Raw genomic sequence first — 15,874 nt, forward strand, 5'->3', positions numbered from 1 at the left:
TGATACGTCTTTGTGTCGGTCTAGTTCTGTGCTCTAACCTTTGTTCGGTCACACTTCGAATGTAATGAAGAGAAAGCCGAGAGCAACAAGCCTGTACTGAATAGTGATTTCATGAGTTGAAGCATGTGTTCATGCGTGCAGCTCTTTAAATGGAGAGTGTGTGAGACAGTCACAGTGCAAGGCAAGATGAAAACCATTTCCCAACAATCAGCGTGCCATGCCAGGGGCATTGTGTTTTGGTGTTTTGTGTTTCGGGGACACCGTGGCCCCCTGGCTAGTGGTAGTTATGTATAAAACAGGTTAATAAAATCACATTTTAAAACATCACCCACTTTCTTCAGGCAAGATTCTGCTAATTAAACTAGGCCCGTACACAAACTCGAAAGGTGACGCAGCTCGGGCTTCTGTGGACTAAAGGTGTGATGGGACGATTGACGTGGTTGTGTTGTTTGTGTGTTTGTTGGCAAGGACGTGGTGATATGAGAAGTGATATACTGTAGTATATTCATGGCTTCTTTCCACTGCAGTCAAATAAAAGTGGACACTCTGCAGTAGCTGCCAGCAGATCCCCTCATCTGTGCATTTCCATAAGTTAATTGTGACGATGCTACCTCCGGTGCTGTAGTGCGCCCAGCTCGGGACTTTAATAGCCAGTGTGTGGCACTTATTGAGACCTGCCATTGTTTTGTCAGAAAAGCACAGGAGATCATCAGCAAATCTTATGAGGCCTGCAGTATAGTCTGGTGATAAATTGCACAGCCTAGGTTATAAAACATTCTTTGTTTAGGTGTTGAGAAAAGAGCAGATGACTCAGATACAAATGGACCTCTACTATCTCATTACTGCCTGGATCTTAAACCTCCCTTTGAGTAAATTGTGTCACGGTGGCTTCCCAGTGTTGTCTGTATGTAGACCTGGGTTAGTTTGATTTCACTGTGATTCGTATTTCTGTGTCTAGCCATGTGAACACAGGTGTCATCACTGTGAACTGAAATGTAGTGACACAGTATGGTGATTACAAATGAGGTGTGTATATAATTGAAACAATCTAATGGAACTCGCAAACTCAGTAACGTATAACATGCCATGCCTAGAGAATGTGGTTAAAACGTTCTCTTCTTATTGCAGTTTTAACATCCCTGGTATTGCAGTAGCATGAAGAGTTAACCTACAGTAAATACTGTATTAAGAGGACACATGTTTTAGTAGCACACTCCTGATGATGTGATATAATCCCCCAATTCCTAAACGTCTACAGAAATAGTCTCTGATTCATGCGCCTCTCCGTTCGGAATTAATTAAAATATCCAAACAATCACAGGCAATGTGGGACTTTTTCCCAGGGTGCCCTGGTTAATGCTTTTTTGGCACATGTGAGCTACACACCTTTATAAATCACTCTCCAGTATAAATCATTACACTACTACAGTGTTACACCACTCTACCACTTTGCTTTTTTTAAGGGCTGGACTGTGCAGAGGGCAGATTGCCTGTGGGCAAAGAACTTGAGATGCCTGACACTTCTTATGCTTGCAGTCGCTCTCACAGTCATTTAATGGTTACATTAAGATGGTGGAAATAAGACGCCATTTTCCAGGAATCAGGTTAACATTTGGCTGCCTTAATTAAGTGGTGTTTTCCTTTCCATCTGAAAAGACAAGAGTGGTTATTCTCCTGCTTCTAGTCTCAAATTGCATAAAAAAAAACGTTTCATAATTTTTAAATGGCAGGGCTTTCATTAAATCTTATGATTTACAGTATATGCGATCACTAACATTTTTTAAGTGAGATTGCCAAAAAGAATAGCTATTGTATTGTTGTTTACGCTTTTTTTTAGCCGGCAGAGGAATCCTACTCCGTTGGGCCCCTGAGCAAGGGCCTTAACCCCAGCTCCTCCAGGGGCGCCTTATAAATGGCTGACCCTGCGCTCTGACCCCAAGCTTCTCTCCCCGTCTGTGTGTCTCATGGAGAGCAAGTTGGGGTATGAGAAAAGACAAATTCCTAATGCAAGAAATTGTATATGGCCAATAAAGTGATCTGACCTGTTGTTCTGCTGTTCAGAACTGTTTTTTTTTAGAGCACAATTCTAACCTTTTAATGTGCCTTTAAACGTTGAATGCACATGTTGTATGCCTTGTGTCGCTGAAGAAGACAGTAACACATCCACTGGCACGGCTCCTTGCTTCTCTAAAGATGTGTTTCTGGATGAGTTAGGGTTCCAGTCCCTTTCTGTTGATCAGTCAAGGTCATATTATCTCAAGGCAAGTATAGAACCTTGTGAAAGCTAGAGATGTTACATTTAAAGAGAGCTAAAAGGAGACTTCTAGCCTACTATAGCAGTTGGGGTTTTTACTTTCCCTTTTTGTTTTGAAATATTTTTCCCTTTTACATTGGTAATTTAAGGCTTTTCTGACACAACAGGGCTATGAAGGAAATAACTACTGTAATTTTGTGAGCATTATGTGCAGAAGTTTGTAAGGAAGTGAAAACCAACTAATATTTTCTCTAAGAACACTATCAGCAAAACAAAAAACAACAAAAAGGTTGTGTAGTTCTCTGAACCATTGTTTGGTGAGGAATAGCCAAATACATTTCACAAATTTCAAAGAAACATAGAAGCATAGATGGTAGGAGCATAGATGACACTGGTTAAAGGATTTTGCCAACTTGGAACCCATGTGTGAATGACATTCTTTAGGTAAATTTGAGCTGAATACAGAAGTGTTGCCTCACAAGTCTCACAGAGCTGTTTTCTGCCTTCAGCTCAAGTAGTTTTAATAAATTGAAGCAAAACCTTTTTGTTAGTGAATTGAGTACTCTGAATTATTCCTATTCCTTGGGCATGTTACATTATTATTATTATTATTGTTATTATTGTTATTATTTATTTAAACCATACTTGGGATTGTATTGCTTAGTACACAGACAGCACCACTTGTAGTATAACTTTTTAAATATACTGTATTAAGTTAACCACATACTATCATTCAGGGTTCTTTTTACATATGTGAAAGAACCCTCACAGGAGCAATGTTTCTCAGAGTGCCTGCAGTTCAGGTTGCATGTTTGATATAATGAACTGTAGTTCATTGTGTAGTGTTGCTTTCCATGCATGTTAAAGGAACTTCTACTTCATTTCAGGACTTTATCTTTTGAAATGTGGTGTTGGTAGAATTGCAACACCCAGCATGAAGAGTGCTTTCTCAAGACCTGATGGTATTATTAGAACACAGCTCTATGAGTTGTGTATAGTCCTGTTTTGAGCAGGTTTCTATTACAGTACTTGAAAATGGTGTATCCAGATGCACAGGGATTACTAGTAGTCAAGTATTCATGTGCTTATTCATATTTTTTATTTCATGTTTAAATATGTTCTTCAATAATGATGTTGAGAAAAAAAAAATGTTTCTTGTAACTGTGAGCTATTGGTTCTGAGCCTTAATGCTTAAACCAAGTTTTGTATCTAATGTTTGTATCTAAGACATTGTATCTAATATCTGGACTTATACTGATATACTGCACTTACTCTTTTGTCTTGTTATCGTTGTTTTTTAGAACTTGTTTTAACAAAAAAGGAAACCTTTATTGTTTATTGCTACGATGAGCTGCTGAGAAACATTTGGTGGTGATCATAACTGCTGAAATGTCAAAGAAACCTCTTTTGCAGTTAATAATTGGAAAACATCACTGCTACAAATACTGCACCAACATTTTCACATTAATCATCTTTATTGTACCTTCTGTCTAATTCCAGAGCCTTCTGTGCCCTGCAATGATAGATAAGGCTTACACTGGTCCTGCACTTTATTTTGTGGTCATAAAATCTCCTGAAATATAGTAGGTGTTATCTACTCTTAAAACAAATTGCAACCCTATGCAATTTGAAGACAAATTGACTATACTGAGAAGAGAGAAGATGGTTTTAAAATTTCCAGAACGTACCCAAAATGTGAATTATTAAAAAGCAAAGGAAAAAAATGCGTACTTAGGAATCTATCATTTATTTTTGAGTTGGCACTGAATAAATAATAGTTTCACTGGGGCCGACTATAGCTCTTTTCATCCCGAAGTGCTTCACAAATTGGACAGGGCTCTCACCATTACCCTACAGATTGCTCCGCCTGGGTGCAGAAACTCAGTGTTACAGTACTGCACAGTACTTGCATGATACATGTCAGAAAAGACAGATCAATAGGTTTTAATTCAGCTTCAATCCCATGCTGTCTGGTGAAACTCACACATCAGAATAGATTACATTTCGGTGTTTATAACACCTTGGATCGATATCACTGCCGTTGTTAATGCTTAGCTCTGTTCCACTGCTTTAGTGGTTTTGTTTTTCATCTGTCTGGCTTGTGTGTCTCCTTTTTGTAAAGTCCCTTTAAAGTTTTTTTTTTAAGCATATTCTTGCTTATGCCACAGAAATTTGTCAGGGCTGAGTCACAGGATTTTTATTTCAGACAAAAAACTACTTATTTAAATCTCTCTTAATTAGTTGTTCTGATCCTTTTCAATCTAATGGTGGAAGGACGCCCAACACCCAAACACTAACCTCTTTAATGTCTTTCCAAAAAGTCAAAAACAATGGGGTACTTTTTAAACCCCTGGGTACGAATAAAAGATAGGAAAATCTCGTTGTGATTCCAGCGTGCAATTGGAAATGAATGATCTAGCATTTATAATCTTTACTGCTCGATACTGATGAAATTTCAGAACATACATTTGTCCTTTTTCTTATCATCCCAGGTTATGTGCCTGACTAAAAACAAGCGCTCAAGTTTTTATGTGAGTGCACTCCAAGCAAAATAAGGGAAACCCAATGCCTTTGAAGAGCCATCATTTCTCTACATAGTTTGAAGTGTTAGCTGCTGACTCCTCAATCAACACGCCAGGCTGACATTCTTCTTTCCCCTGACATTAAACTGGATATCTCTCCGCCTGGCTTTGCTGACAGGGTTATATAATGCTGTTTATTCCGGATCACTTTGAACCTCTTGGAAAAGAAACTTCTAAAAATTGTGTTTTTCAGATATCCAAGAGATGGATACTGCAACATCACTGATCCAGTAGCGAGTTTATACTTTTGTTTTCTTTTTATTAAATCAAGATTGGATCCAATCTCGAGTTGTAGCTGTAGTAATGTAGTAGTTGCTTACAATAGAGAAAAACATACCATAATCTGCACAATATTAACTGTGAGAGTTAAATACCGTAGATGACTTCTAACTGTTGTTTTTATTATATCATATTAGCTGTTCTCCTTCAAGGTTGAAAATGTAAGCTTTTAGTTAATTACATTTATTTTGCCAAGGTCACTCCTTAAGAAACATCTGGCGCTAAAGACCAGTTTGAATAACCAAGCGATTTACGTACAGTACCATCCTAAAACCCTCTGTGATGAGTCTCAGACTTCTTCATTCTCTGTGGTCAGATGTAGAATTTTGTCATTAGGGATGCTTTAAAGATCCAGGAAGAGCAAGTTGTATCTTGTGTAACTCCAATATGGCTAAATATCATTTGTGGATAGAACCTTCAGTTGCAAATGGAATCCATGGAGGCCACATTTTTCTATCTTATCTGTAATACATGTCAGCACCAGGGCTATAATAAGACATTGCCATGACTGAAATGAACTAGAAAGAGAGCTGAGATAGTGGGCTGAAATACCAAGAGATAATGGAAATACCAGCTTAAGCCATGGCTGTAGAAGGCAAATGTCAATAATTTGGAAACACTGTAGATGACAGAATTTACTGTAATGTACAGTATGTGCTTGCAATGCACTCCACTTCACTAGGCTGGAAGATCACTAGATAACTAGTGTTTCTTCCTGTAGAAGCTGTGATTTTGTTAGGGAAGGTAATGTAGTTCTCTGTGGTATAATGTGTACAGTAATGTTTTGGAAATGTCCTGCATGTATGGAGACAAATGTTTTCATGAAGGCAATTGTGTTAGGAAATAGGACTAGTTTCTGCTTGCAATCGAAAAGACTGAGGCCCCTTTCTGCCCTCTGCGGACTCATGATCTCGACATATTTGCTGTGATTGTAAAAGCTAGCAGCTGCTTTACTCCAGCGCTCAGCCTCGCCAAGAAGGTTTCGAGGAACATCAGTTTGTCCGCCGTTTGCTGCTGCTTTAAAGGCCTTTTATCCTCCTTTGTTTCTTTTCATGAGCCCCACTATGACGTCCCTGTATAAAGGCAAACTGGCAGAACATCAGGGTGAAGTGCCCTGTGTACCGACCAAAAGCCCCAAGATATACGTGACTTCAGAGGGCTTTAGCTGTACAAACCTCCTCTGGAGGCCTGACATGAAATCCAGCCTGCTGGAGGATGAAAGCTGAAAGGAGCATGGAGATCTTTTATTACAGTAGATCAAATTTCTTGTTAATCTGCCTGGTTATTAATTTGCACTGTTTTGTGTGTGCCTTTTGATTAAGTTTAAGCTTTAACCATTGCATCTTTTTTACCATTACTTTTAAAAAGTTTAAGCTTTTAACCATTACAGTACTTTTTACTGTAATGTATAAAGTCTTCATTAGTCATTAGTTAATAACAGCTTCGTCTTATTAGAACTGGCTGTGAATCTACAGTGTAAAGTTATATTATAACATTTAAAATGCTCTTCTTTATTTTGTTCCTTGAACAGTATTGCATTTGACTGGGTGACTCATATCACATTGTTTAAAACATGCACTAAGTCTTTTTGATGTCCTTTATAACTTTGTTGTGAATGGTGGCGAACTTTTGTGGTTGCAGCCTCCTGGGATAGCCATAGTCCACAAGGAGCTGACAAAACATCTACAGGATCTTGTTGTTGAAAGGTATCGATCAGGAGAAGGGTATAAAAGAATAGCAAAGGCATTGGATGTACCATGGATGTACCACTGTGAAGACTATTATTAATAAGTGGAGAAAATGTGGCAGCGCAGGGACATTGATCCAAGATCAGGACGACCCTCCAAAGTCGATGACAGGACAAGGAGAAAACTTCTCAGGGAGGCTACCAAGAGGCCTACAGCAACATTAAAGGAGCTGCAGGAATTTCTGGCAGGTTCTGGTCACTCCTTGCATGTAACCACAAACTCCTGTATTCTGCACATGTCGGCTATGGGGTAGGGTGACAAGATGGAAGCCATTTCTCACAAAAACGAACATCCAGGCCCATCTTAACTTTCCACAAAAAAAATAAATTCAGTCACCGCACACCATGTGGGAAAATGTCTTATGGTCTGATGTGACATAGGTTGAACTTTTTGGCCTTAATTCTAAAAGATATATTTGGCACAAAGACAACACCATCATCATCCAAAGAACACCATACCTACTGTGAATCATGGTGGTGGCAGCATCATGCTTTGGGGCTGCTTCTCTTTAGCTGGGACAGGTGCTTTTGGTACATATTTTGGCACAAAACCTGCTGGCCTTTGTCAGAAAGCTGCAGATGAATAGGAATTTCACCTTCCAATATGATAACGACCCAAAGCACACATTCAAGTCAACCAAGGGATGGCTTCAGAAAAGGAAGATCAAAGTCTGGGAATGGCCCCATCAGAGCCCAGACCTCAATCCCAAAGAAACCCTGTGGAATGACCTAAAGAGGGCTCTGCAGAGGAGTTCCCCTGGCAATTTGAAGGAGCTTGAGCTTTTTTTGCAAGGAAGAGTGGGATAAAATTGCAAAGTCCAGTTGTGCAAAGTTCACAACTCATTCACAAAGACTTACTGCTGTAATAAATGCAAAAGGTGCTTCCACAAACTATTAGTTGGGGGAGGTGCACACTTATGCAACCAGTGTGTTGTAGGTTTTTTAATTTCAATTATTTTTCCTAATAATTATCTATTTGTTTTTCTCTTGAATGTTGTTGGTTGCACAGTCACATTAAAGATGATATGATTTATCTTGATTTCTGGCTTTACATCACAAAAACCTGCAATTTCCTTAAGGGTGTGTAGACTTTTTATGTCCACTGTAAATGGAAATAAGAGCAGTGGATTTCCATAGCTAGCTGAAATAATTCAGAACTATTTTACAGACCGCTTATATAGTAAGCTTTTCCTTCAGTATAATTGTAATAAGTATTTTTCAGCCTAGGTGGCACTCTAACCTTTTTGCATATACAGTTGAAGAAACAAGGGCGCCTGATTCCAGGTGTTTACAATCCTGATTTAATAAATTCTTACTACAGTATTTAATGTTCTGTACTTTTAAAAGTTTAAAGGAGCTTTTACTGAAAATCAGAAAATGCTTTTAGAAATAGTATTTCTGTAAAATCATGTAAATCTTGTACAGTGTCAAGCATAGATCGTCTAATACAGACCTATGGTGCTATTGTTTTCATTAGGTTGAAAGGACACATGTTTCTTTCATACCTTTGCCAGGAAAACTTCCTGGTTCCGGAGTACATGACACTGATCTTTGTATTGCAACTAAAATTTACTAGAATTCCCAAACGTACTGTATCTTCAGTTATGATTTGTTCTGTAAATGAGGTCTAGGCAGTTCATTTAAAATATTCAAAGGAAGTGTGTACAAAGCCCCAATTGGTAAAAAGTTTCAGTTAAAGTGGCAAAAAAGTTAAAGTTAGATTGTGAAAAATACTGTACATGGAATTTGGCATGAATCGAAATTATAAACGTTCTGTATTTCATTTCATCCCATTATAACTCCTGTTCAGTTGGATTGTTGAAATGATTAAAACTGAGGAATATAAGAATTAGAAATGCACTGTGTACAAATATGTATGGTGTTTTTAAATAATGGAGAAAACAACATAGTCCGAAATGTAATGTTTCTTATTAATTTCAACTATAGAACTCATGTCAAAAACACATTACAGTTAGGAGAAAAGTACTGTATGTCATACTGTATACTTTGAAACCTGTTGCCAAAACAAGCAGCTCGTGCCCTTGACCTCATACAAGGAGCAAAGTTTACATTATAGATCTTTTACACAGGCTGTTAAGTTCAAAGAAGTCAGTTAAGCCTATGATAATAAGCTTAGAGTTACAAAACAGAAAGTCTTGCTTTTTTGATCATTAAAATCCACAGTGGAAGTGAAGTTTAAACTCCTTAAAGATGTTTAACTTAGTGTTCCTGCATTTCATGTTCATCCAAACATGCATTTTCAGATACCCCTTGGTCTTCCTCACCAAACAAAACTGCTCTAGAATGAATGTGTTTGGGAAATTTGTGGGTTCTATGTTGAGCTATAAAGTATATGAGGGACTTTCCCCCCCTGTTAATCAGTTGTCTCAGTTAACACTATCAATGCTCAACAGATGTGTTTCCTCAGCAGAGCTGACTGCAGGGAAGAAGAGTATTCTATGGGTTTGGATAGAGTCTGCTGTTTCTTCATCTTGTTTTCAGTAAGGATATTTTGCTTCTAGAAAGGTCCGAATCTCCGCTGCACTAACGTTACTTTGGTTCCTTGGGATATTGCAGATGATAAACTAGCTCCAAAGGTGTGATGTTTCGTCCTGTTCTGTAATTGCTTCTGTGTTTCCTGTCCCATAGGCTTAAGGTTTAAATAAATAAGAATGATTGTTGCAACAAATAAATGGGCATCCTGTTGGGTCTAATTATATTCTGTACTTGCATAGGGAGAATTAATGCTCAACCTGCAGTCCTGGAGAACAACACAGATTGTGATTTTATTTACTTCTGAAATTCTGTTTGCTCACTTTAATTTGTAACTTGTCACTTTTTGCAAATCTTAACAGATATTAAGCATAACCAATGAAATTGCAAACTTGGGATTTTCAAGCAGCAGTCGTGTACCTTTTACATATCATCCCAACAGGCCTTCGTCTGTTTGCATTGCTCTGAAGATGACCTTCCTGCATTGCTTCCTTTCTGATAGCCTCGTCTCCAGCAGAGCCAATTAAAAGGTGTCGCTGAGTTATTAGGAGCAACATCTGCTCATTAATTATGTTCACTGGTGGCTTTCGGGTTAATCTGTTCAGAGGAGGTACCCGACAACACAACAGATGAAAAGCTTGTGTTAAGAATGTTTTACTTTTCCCTGACATCTTTTCGGTTTAGCAGTTACCATCTCCCGATTGCAACTCAAAATTCAACAAGGATGAAGGATGATGAATTGCAATCTAATTTACCAGTTCCATTATCTGCATTAAACATTGCATGGTACACATTATCTACATTATCTCCCTGAATCTCACAACTGGCAACCCACTGAAGCTCAGCAGGTGTGAGCCTGGTCAGTACCTGAATGGGAGACCTCATGGGGGAAAAACTAAGGTTGCTATTGGAAGTGGCGTTAGTGGGGCCAGTAAGAGGCACTCACCCTGCGCTTTGTCTGGGTCCTAATGCCCCAGGTTTGATGGGGGACACTTACTGTAAAAAGGCGCTGTCCTTCAGATGAGACGTCCTGACTCTCTGTGGTAATTAAAAATCCCAGGGTGTTTATTAAAAAGAGTAGGTGATTGGCCTTCACCAGTGATGGCCTCCTAATAGTCCCCACCTATGAACTGGCTTCATCACTCTGTTCTCCACCCCACTGATAGCGGGTGTGTGGGGAGTGAACTGGTGCACTATGGCTGCTGTCGTATCATCCAGGTGCATGCTGCACACTGGTGGTGGTGGAGTGGAGTCCCCACTACCTGTAAAGTCCTTTGAGTGGAGTGTCCAGAAAAGCGCTATTTAAGTGTAAGCAGTTATTAATCTGGCTTATCTTTTTCCCAACCACCATTGATTTTTATGACCCCTTTGATCATCTAATGCAACCCTATCATTCTGCAGTACCTGAAACATTTTCTTTTTTGCAAATCCTGTATGTTGCACGATGTGGTACTGTAGATCTTTTAGGAACGTTCCTTCCTGTAGTTCTATCTGCAGGTTGCTTTCGCATAACCGCCTGAGCTTCTACTTTGAAAAACACCCATGAGAGAGAGAATGGAAAAGCAAATCAAAGGTTAAAAATGTCACATCCAGATGATATGGGTCATGACAATTGGATCGGAAAGTCTTTGAGTTTACATAATGGAGAGAGCAGTGAAATAAGTATGCTCAGGGCCAAGTTTCCATTGTTAACCAGCTATGACTAGTACCGTGCAGGAAAGCATGTGAAGTCCACGATGTGACAGTGTGCTCAGTCGAGTTGCAGCACAATGAGGAGTTTTGAGGCTGTGGAGATGTGACTAGTAAACTCTGAGGGCCTGTTCAGTGTCAGAGGGCTCGTCTCAGAGGGTCTCAGAGGGTCTGCTCAGTTTTGATTTCTAGGAAAATACTGAAGGCCACAAGAGCACATTGTGAGGATAAACACAAGAACGGATTTATTGTACAGCTTTGTATAGAAATATAATCGAAATTTTGAAATATAAACAGCAAGTACTAAAAAAATACAGCACTGTACAACACCAAGTGTTAAGTTGTAGTATCCATTTGTGCGTCTTCTTTGCTGCTTCTGTAGTCTTTGCCACTCCCATCTTTGTGTCATTGCGTGTTTACTAAAGACACTAGAGTCAATGTCAATGATATAAATTAGGAACTGTGGCATGTCTCACAGATCCCAGTGTTAAGCCACTAATTACATCACTCTGATTAGAAGCTTCTCCACTTCCAGCTACACTCTACCACCACACACTTATTTTCTGTTTCTGTTTACTAGTTCTCCGTCCCATGTTACCTTTTGATTCCTTGATCTTGTGAGTTTTGGAATCAATCTTTTATGTGGATATTTCAATCTTGCTAAATACCTTCCACAATGTCATGACGTAATGTGACAACGTCTCTACTGTGGGGCAGCAATTACTAAAATGCAGCTAACCTAAGTAGCCATTAGCCATATCACCCTGCAACTCACAACTGACAACCCACTGAAGCTCAGCAGGTGTGAGCTTGGTCAGTACCTGGATGGGAGACCTCCTGGGAAAGGTTACTGCTGGAAGAGGTGTTAGTGGGGGCAGCAGGGGGCGCTCACCCTGCAGTCCGTGTGGGTCCTAATGCCCCTAAATGCTTTGAGTGCAGTGTGCAGAAAAGCACTATATAAGTGTAAGGAATTTATTATTATTATTATTATTATTATTATTATTATTAAAATACATACTGTAATAGAAACATACTGTTTGAAAATGTAGTTTTCTGCAGTATACCTGCAGTGTTTCTTCTGCAGGTGCCATTACATACTGTAGCTCCAGATGTGAAGCTGTGTTCCTTTTTGAAGTTGGTGAAATTCTTTTTTACCGTTATGTGCATAGCTTTTAAAATGCTGTTATTAAATTCAGGTTAGAAAGAATCATGGTTTCTGTACATGTTAATCAGTATACATGGAGCTACAGTACCTTGGAATGACCTGCTTTCCTTGACCAGATCTGGCAGAGTAGATTTTATGCTTTCATTTGCGTCTGTACATTTCTAGGAGGACCTGATTAAAATTCTGGAGACATAGAATGACAACATCGGCCAAAGAAAAGAGAGATGGGTAATGAAATTTGCTGCAGATGAAAGAGTTGTTAAGATGTACGATACAGTTCAGGAAACTGTGCTTTCTCTCCATTTGCTGGGGAAAAAAGTGATAAGTTGTGGATGCTTGGCAGCTGTGTACATGTTGCTTGTTCGTTTTTAAAAGGAGGGAATTCTGTCATTTAAAAATAGCTTGTTCCTGGGCTTGTGTATAGAGTACAGCAATGTCTTGCTGGGTATTTCAATTGGAAAACTTTGAATAATGTTGTATAGTATATTAAGATGAGAATTATTATAATGAAATCCGTGCTGAAATTTAATAAAAATACTGTAGTAAATGTAACAGTGTGCTGTATGTCTGCTTCTATGACATAATTTACATCAGTACATGAATCATGTTCAATAACTTTATTATTCTCTAATATACTGTTTTAGATTATATTATAAATAGATTTGCGTCCTATTTTTCCAGCTGTTTGATAATTTGTGGTTTGCAGCTTGAATATAAGAAAGGTTAGAAATGAAGGCTGTTGCTTTTCCCATATTGTTTTTTTTTATCAATAGTAGCTTTTTGATCCAGCAATCACATTTGTGTGTTACTTGAGAGATCCTTTTGAGCATCTGCAGTATCAACTCAGCTATTGTAAAATTGTTTTTAAATTGGTTTACCTCATAGGCAGCTTTTTCAGCTAAGAGCAGACAACCAAGGAATCCTCTTAATACTTGAGTGCTGTGTACTGTATACCTTCTCTATAATGAATGGATGGCCATGTAAGATAAAAGAGGAGAAAGTTTTTACACGGACTCGGCATCAAGTGAGAAGGAAGGTTAATTTTAAACAGCAGCTACTGATATGGATGGCAGTGCTTGATAGAATTGGCATATTATAGCATAATGTAATCCGAGTTAGCAGAGACCCTTTGATACACAATTGACAAACTGACATAATGTTAGAAATGGTTGCCCTGGTGATACAACATTTTCATTGGGGGGGGGAGATGCATTCTTGTTGTAACAGCATGTGTTCTACCATGGTGACCTGAGACAACCTAAAAGATCAGCTAAAGATTTGTTTCTTCTTTCCCCAGAGGAGAAAGTTCCTAATGCACTGGAATCCTAACAGCTGAGCATCCCGTGATAAATTGCTCACAGGCTTTGTGCTTTTGCAATTCCTTAATTTTCCCTGCCATGCTCGGATTGAATGTACTGTACGGTCTCAGCGAGACTGTTATCAGGGCCTATGTGCATTTCGAGAAACTAATTCAGGCTGAGGACTGGTAGATAAAAAGGGTTTTGTCACTGCAGTCGGATATATTTTAAAACTATAAATCATTTTTAAAACTCCTGAAATCTTAGACCAAAAACTCATTGGAACACAGTAACTGATTCGAAATGTGCTCAGGAGACCACTGAGAGACTTGACTGCAGTCCATCCTTTGGGATTACTGGACGGTACTGCCACCTGTGGCAGCCGCAAAAGACCAAGTAAAGTGAGCTCAAGTAAACTCTAACCGCCTGTTTTGTTTTCTTCCACAGCCTCAGGGCTCTCCTCACCCCCTACTACTCCGACTCAGGTGACCAAACAGCCCTCTTTCCCCTTGGAAGCCTACAAGAATGAGCCAGAGCGCCTGGAGTCTCGCATGCGCTCCTATTCCTCGCCCCCCGACACCGGCCAGCGCTTCACCCTCCCTACGCACCAGGGAGGGGTCTCAGCCAAGCCTCCCACCCCCTCCTCGATTCCGATCGCTACCTCACGACCTGTGAGTATCGCACCTGCACCTCTCCTTTTCCAGTATACAAAGTTGCTTGGGCTTATCCCAGAGAACTGGATCTCGACTACCGAGCAGTGGAATTCCGGGCATGTACAAACTGCACCTACTGTAAGGCAATCGAAGGGCGCCACGAATCCAGGTGTGCTGGTGATTTGGTTCCTTAGGAACATTCTGCACACCCTGTGAGGGACACCAGTGCTTTCAATGCTTTCTGGTCATTCTCCATGGCAACACGTTCCCCATAGTTCAGTCTGTACGTGTGTGGAATTAAGACCATAGGAAGGTCTACACATGAGACAAGGTCTTTCAGCCCATCTAGTAGGTAAGTGATCCAAGGATCGGATCCAGCCTTTTCTTGAAATGAAGGAGGGATATCGGCTTCAACAGTATGGCTGCATCGCTTGTCCCAGACTCCCACTGCCCTTTGTGTAAAACAAATTGCCTTCTGTTGTCAGTTTTATATGTTCTTTCCCATTGTTTGCCTTGGCATTTGGTCACTCCTCTCGGGGCTGATTCGTTAGTAGCAATGTATTTTGTGTAGCATGGTGTCAAAGCTTTTGACAAGATTCTCTTTTACAGTTTAACTCATCTTGATCCTGCCTGCTGGTCTTTGATAACTCAACAAAGTTTAAACAGAGAATTTTTTTTGTCTATCAGGAAGCTACTCTCAGTTCAGTTAAACATTACATTCCATGTCCCCTTTCCATTCACATAAATGATATATTGTCCTGTGGGAATGAAACAGTAAATATTATCAGGTCCTTCCAGTGTTGTTGTGGCTACACAGTTCTAAGTCCTCCTGTAAATCTCCTTACAAGAACTGTGTTTAAAGGTATGAAAAGTGGTGCAAAAAACAACTGCCTCCTGTTATTTCTGACTTGTTTGTGCTGTTCTGGTGGTGGCCACAAGTTCAATGCGTTAAAACATGACAGGACAAACACTCTTAGGTGGCCTCGAACATCATCAAGGTGGATGGTAGAAGCACTTCAGTTACATTGAAAACCTTGTATATGACAAGCCAGGGTTGGCAGGACATGTTTGTCTGTTAAAGGCTTTTTAAGATTCAGGAATTTTCCATTTGCAAGTCATATTTCTGTTGAAATGTATGCTGAAGCACCCCCAGGCTAAGATTCCTGAAGGCAAATGATACCTGCAGAAAGCTACCTCGTACAACTAAAAATAATTTGGGCTTGAAAACGGCTTTAATTATCAAAAGTACAGGTAAAGGTTTATTCCATGCTGAAAGGACAAGAAGAGACGTAATGTTTCAGCTGTGGAGTCTTTGCCCGACACCTGAAGACTTAACAGCCGAAAGAGAGTTATGTCTTTTTTCTTTTCCTTTCAGCATGGAATAAACCTTTACCTGTTCCTTTGCAACCTACGCATGCTGACGCAGCTGCCTACTTGAACATTATCCAAAGTAGTTGTCTTCTAGCCAAACATCCTATGAATAATTATTAATTGATGTTATGTACACACACAGGAGTGGTATGATCCATCAGAGTATCCCAAACTGTCTAAAGCATTGAGAACGGTTCAGCATGTATTTTTTTTCCCCATAATTCCTAAGGACTGTGAAGTACAGTACGTTGTTCTGTGGGAATGAAATGGTAAACAGTATCCAGTCCTTCCAATGTTGTTGTGGCTATGCAGAAGACCATGGATTATCCTGAGTCTGCTGATG

The 15,874-nt window shown here is 39.6% G+C and overlaps 1 protein-coding gene across 6 annotated transcripts in view; it reads left to right on the forward strand.

Moving 5' to 3' along the window:
• The window catches only part of LOC148657509 (5'-AMP-activated protein kinase subunit gamma-2-like), a 128,861-nt gene that overhangs the window by 66,067 nt on the left and 46,920 nt on the right, over positions 1–15,874 (forward strand). For all 6 annotated transcript variants that reach the window (XR_015940987.1, XM_088643900.1, XM_088643897.1 and 3 more), the window contains one exon: positions 13,955–14,178. Coding sequence is in view for 5 of the 6 variants with exons in the window: in XM_088643900.1 (XP_088500026.1) it covers positions 13,955–14,178 (224 nt within the window). In the remaining variant the exon portion in view is untranslated. The remainder of the gene's footprint in view (positions 1–13,954; positions 14,179–15,874) is intronic.

The sequence above is a fragment of the Lepisosteus platostomus genome, chromosome 8 (genome assembly GCF_059453375.1).
Source record: "Lepisosteus platostomus isolate fLepPlt1 chromosome 8, fLepPlt1.hap1, whole genome shotgun sequence".
Lineage (NCBI taxonomy): Eukaryota > Metazoa > Chordata > Actinopteri > Semionotiformes > Lepisosteidae > Lepisosteus > Lepisosteus platostomus.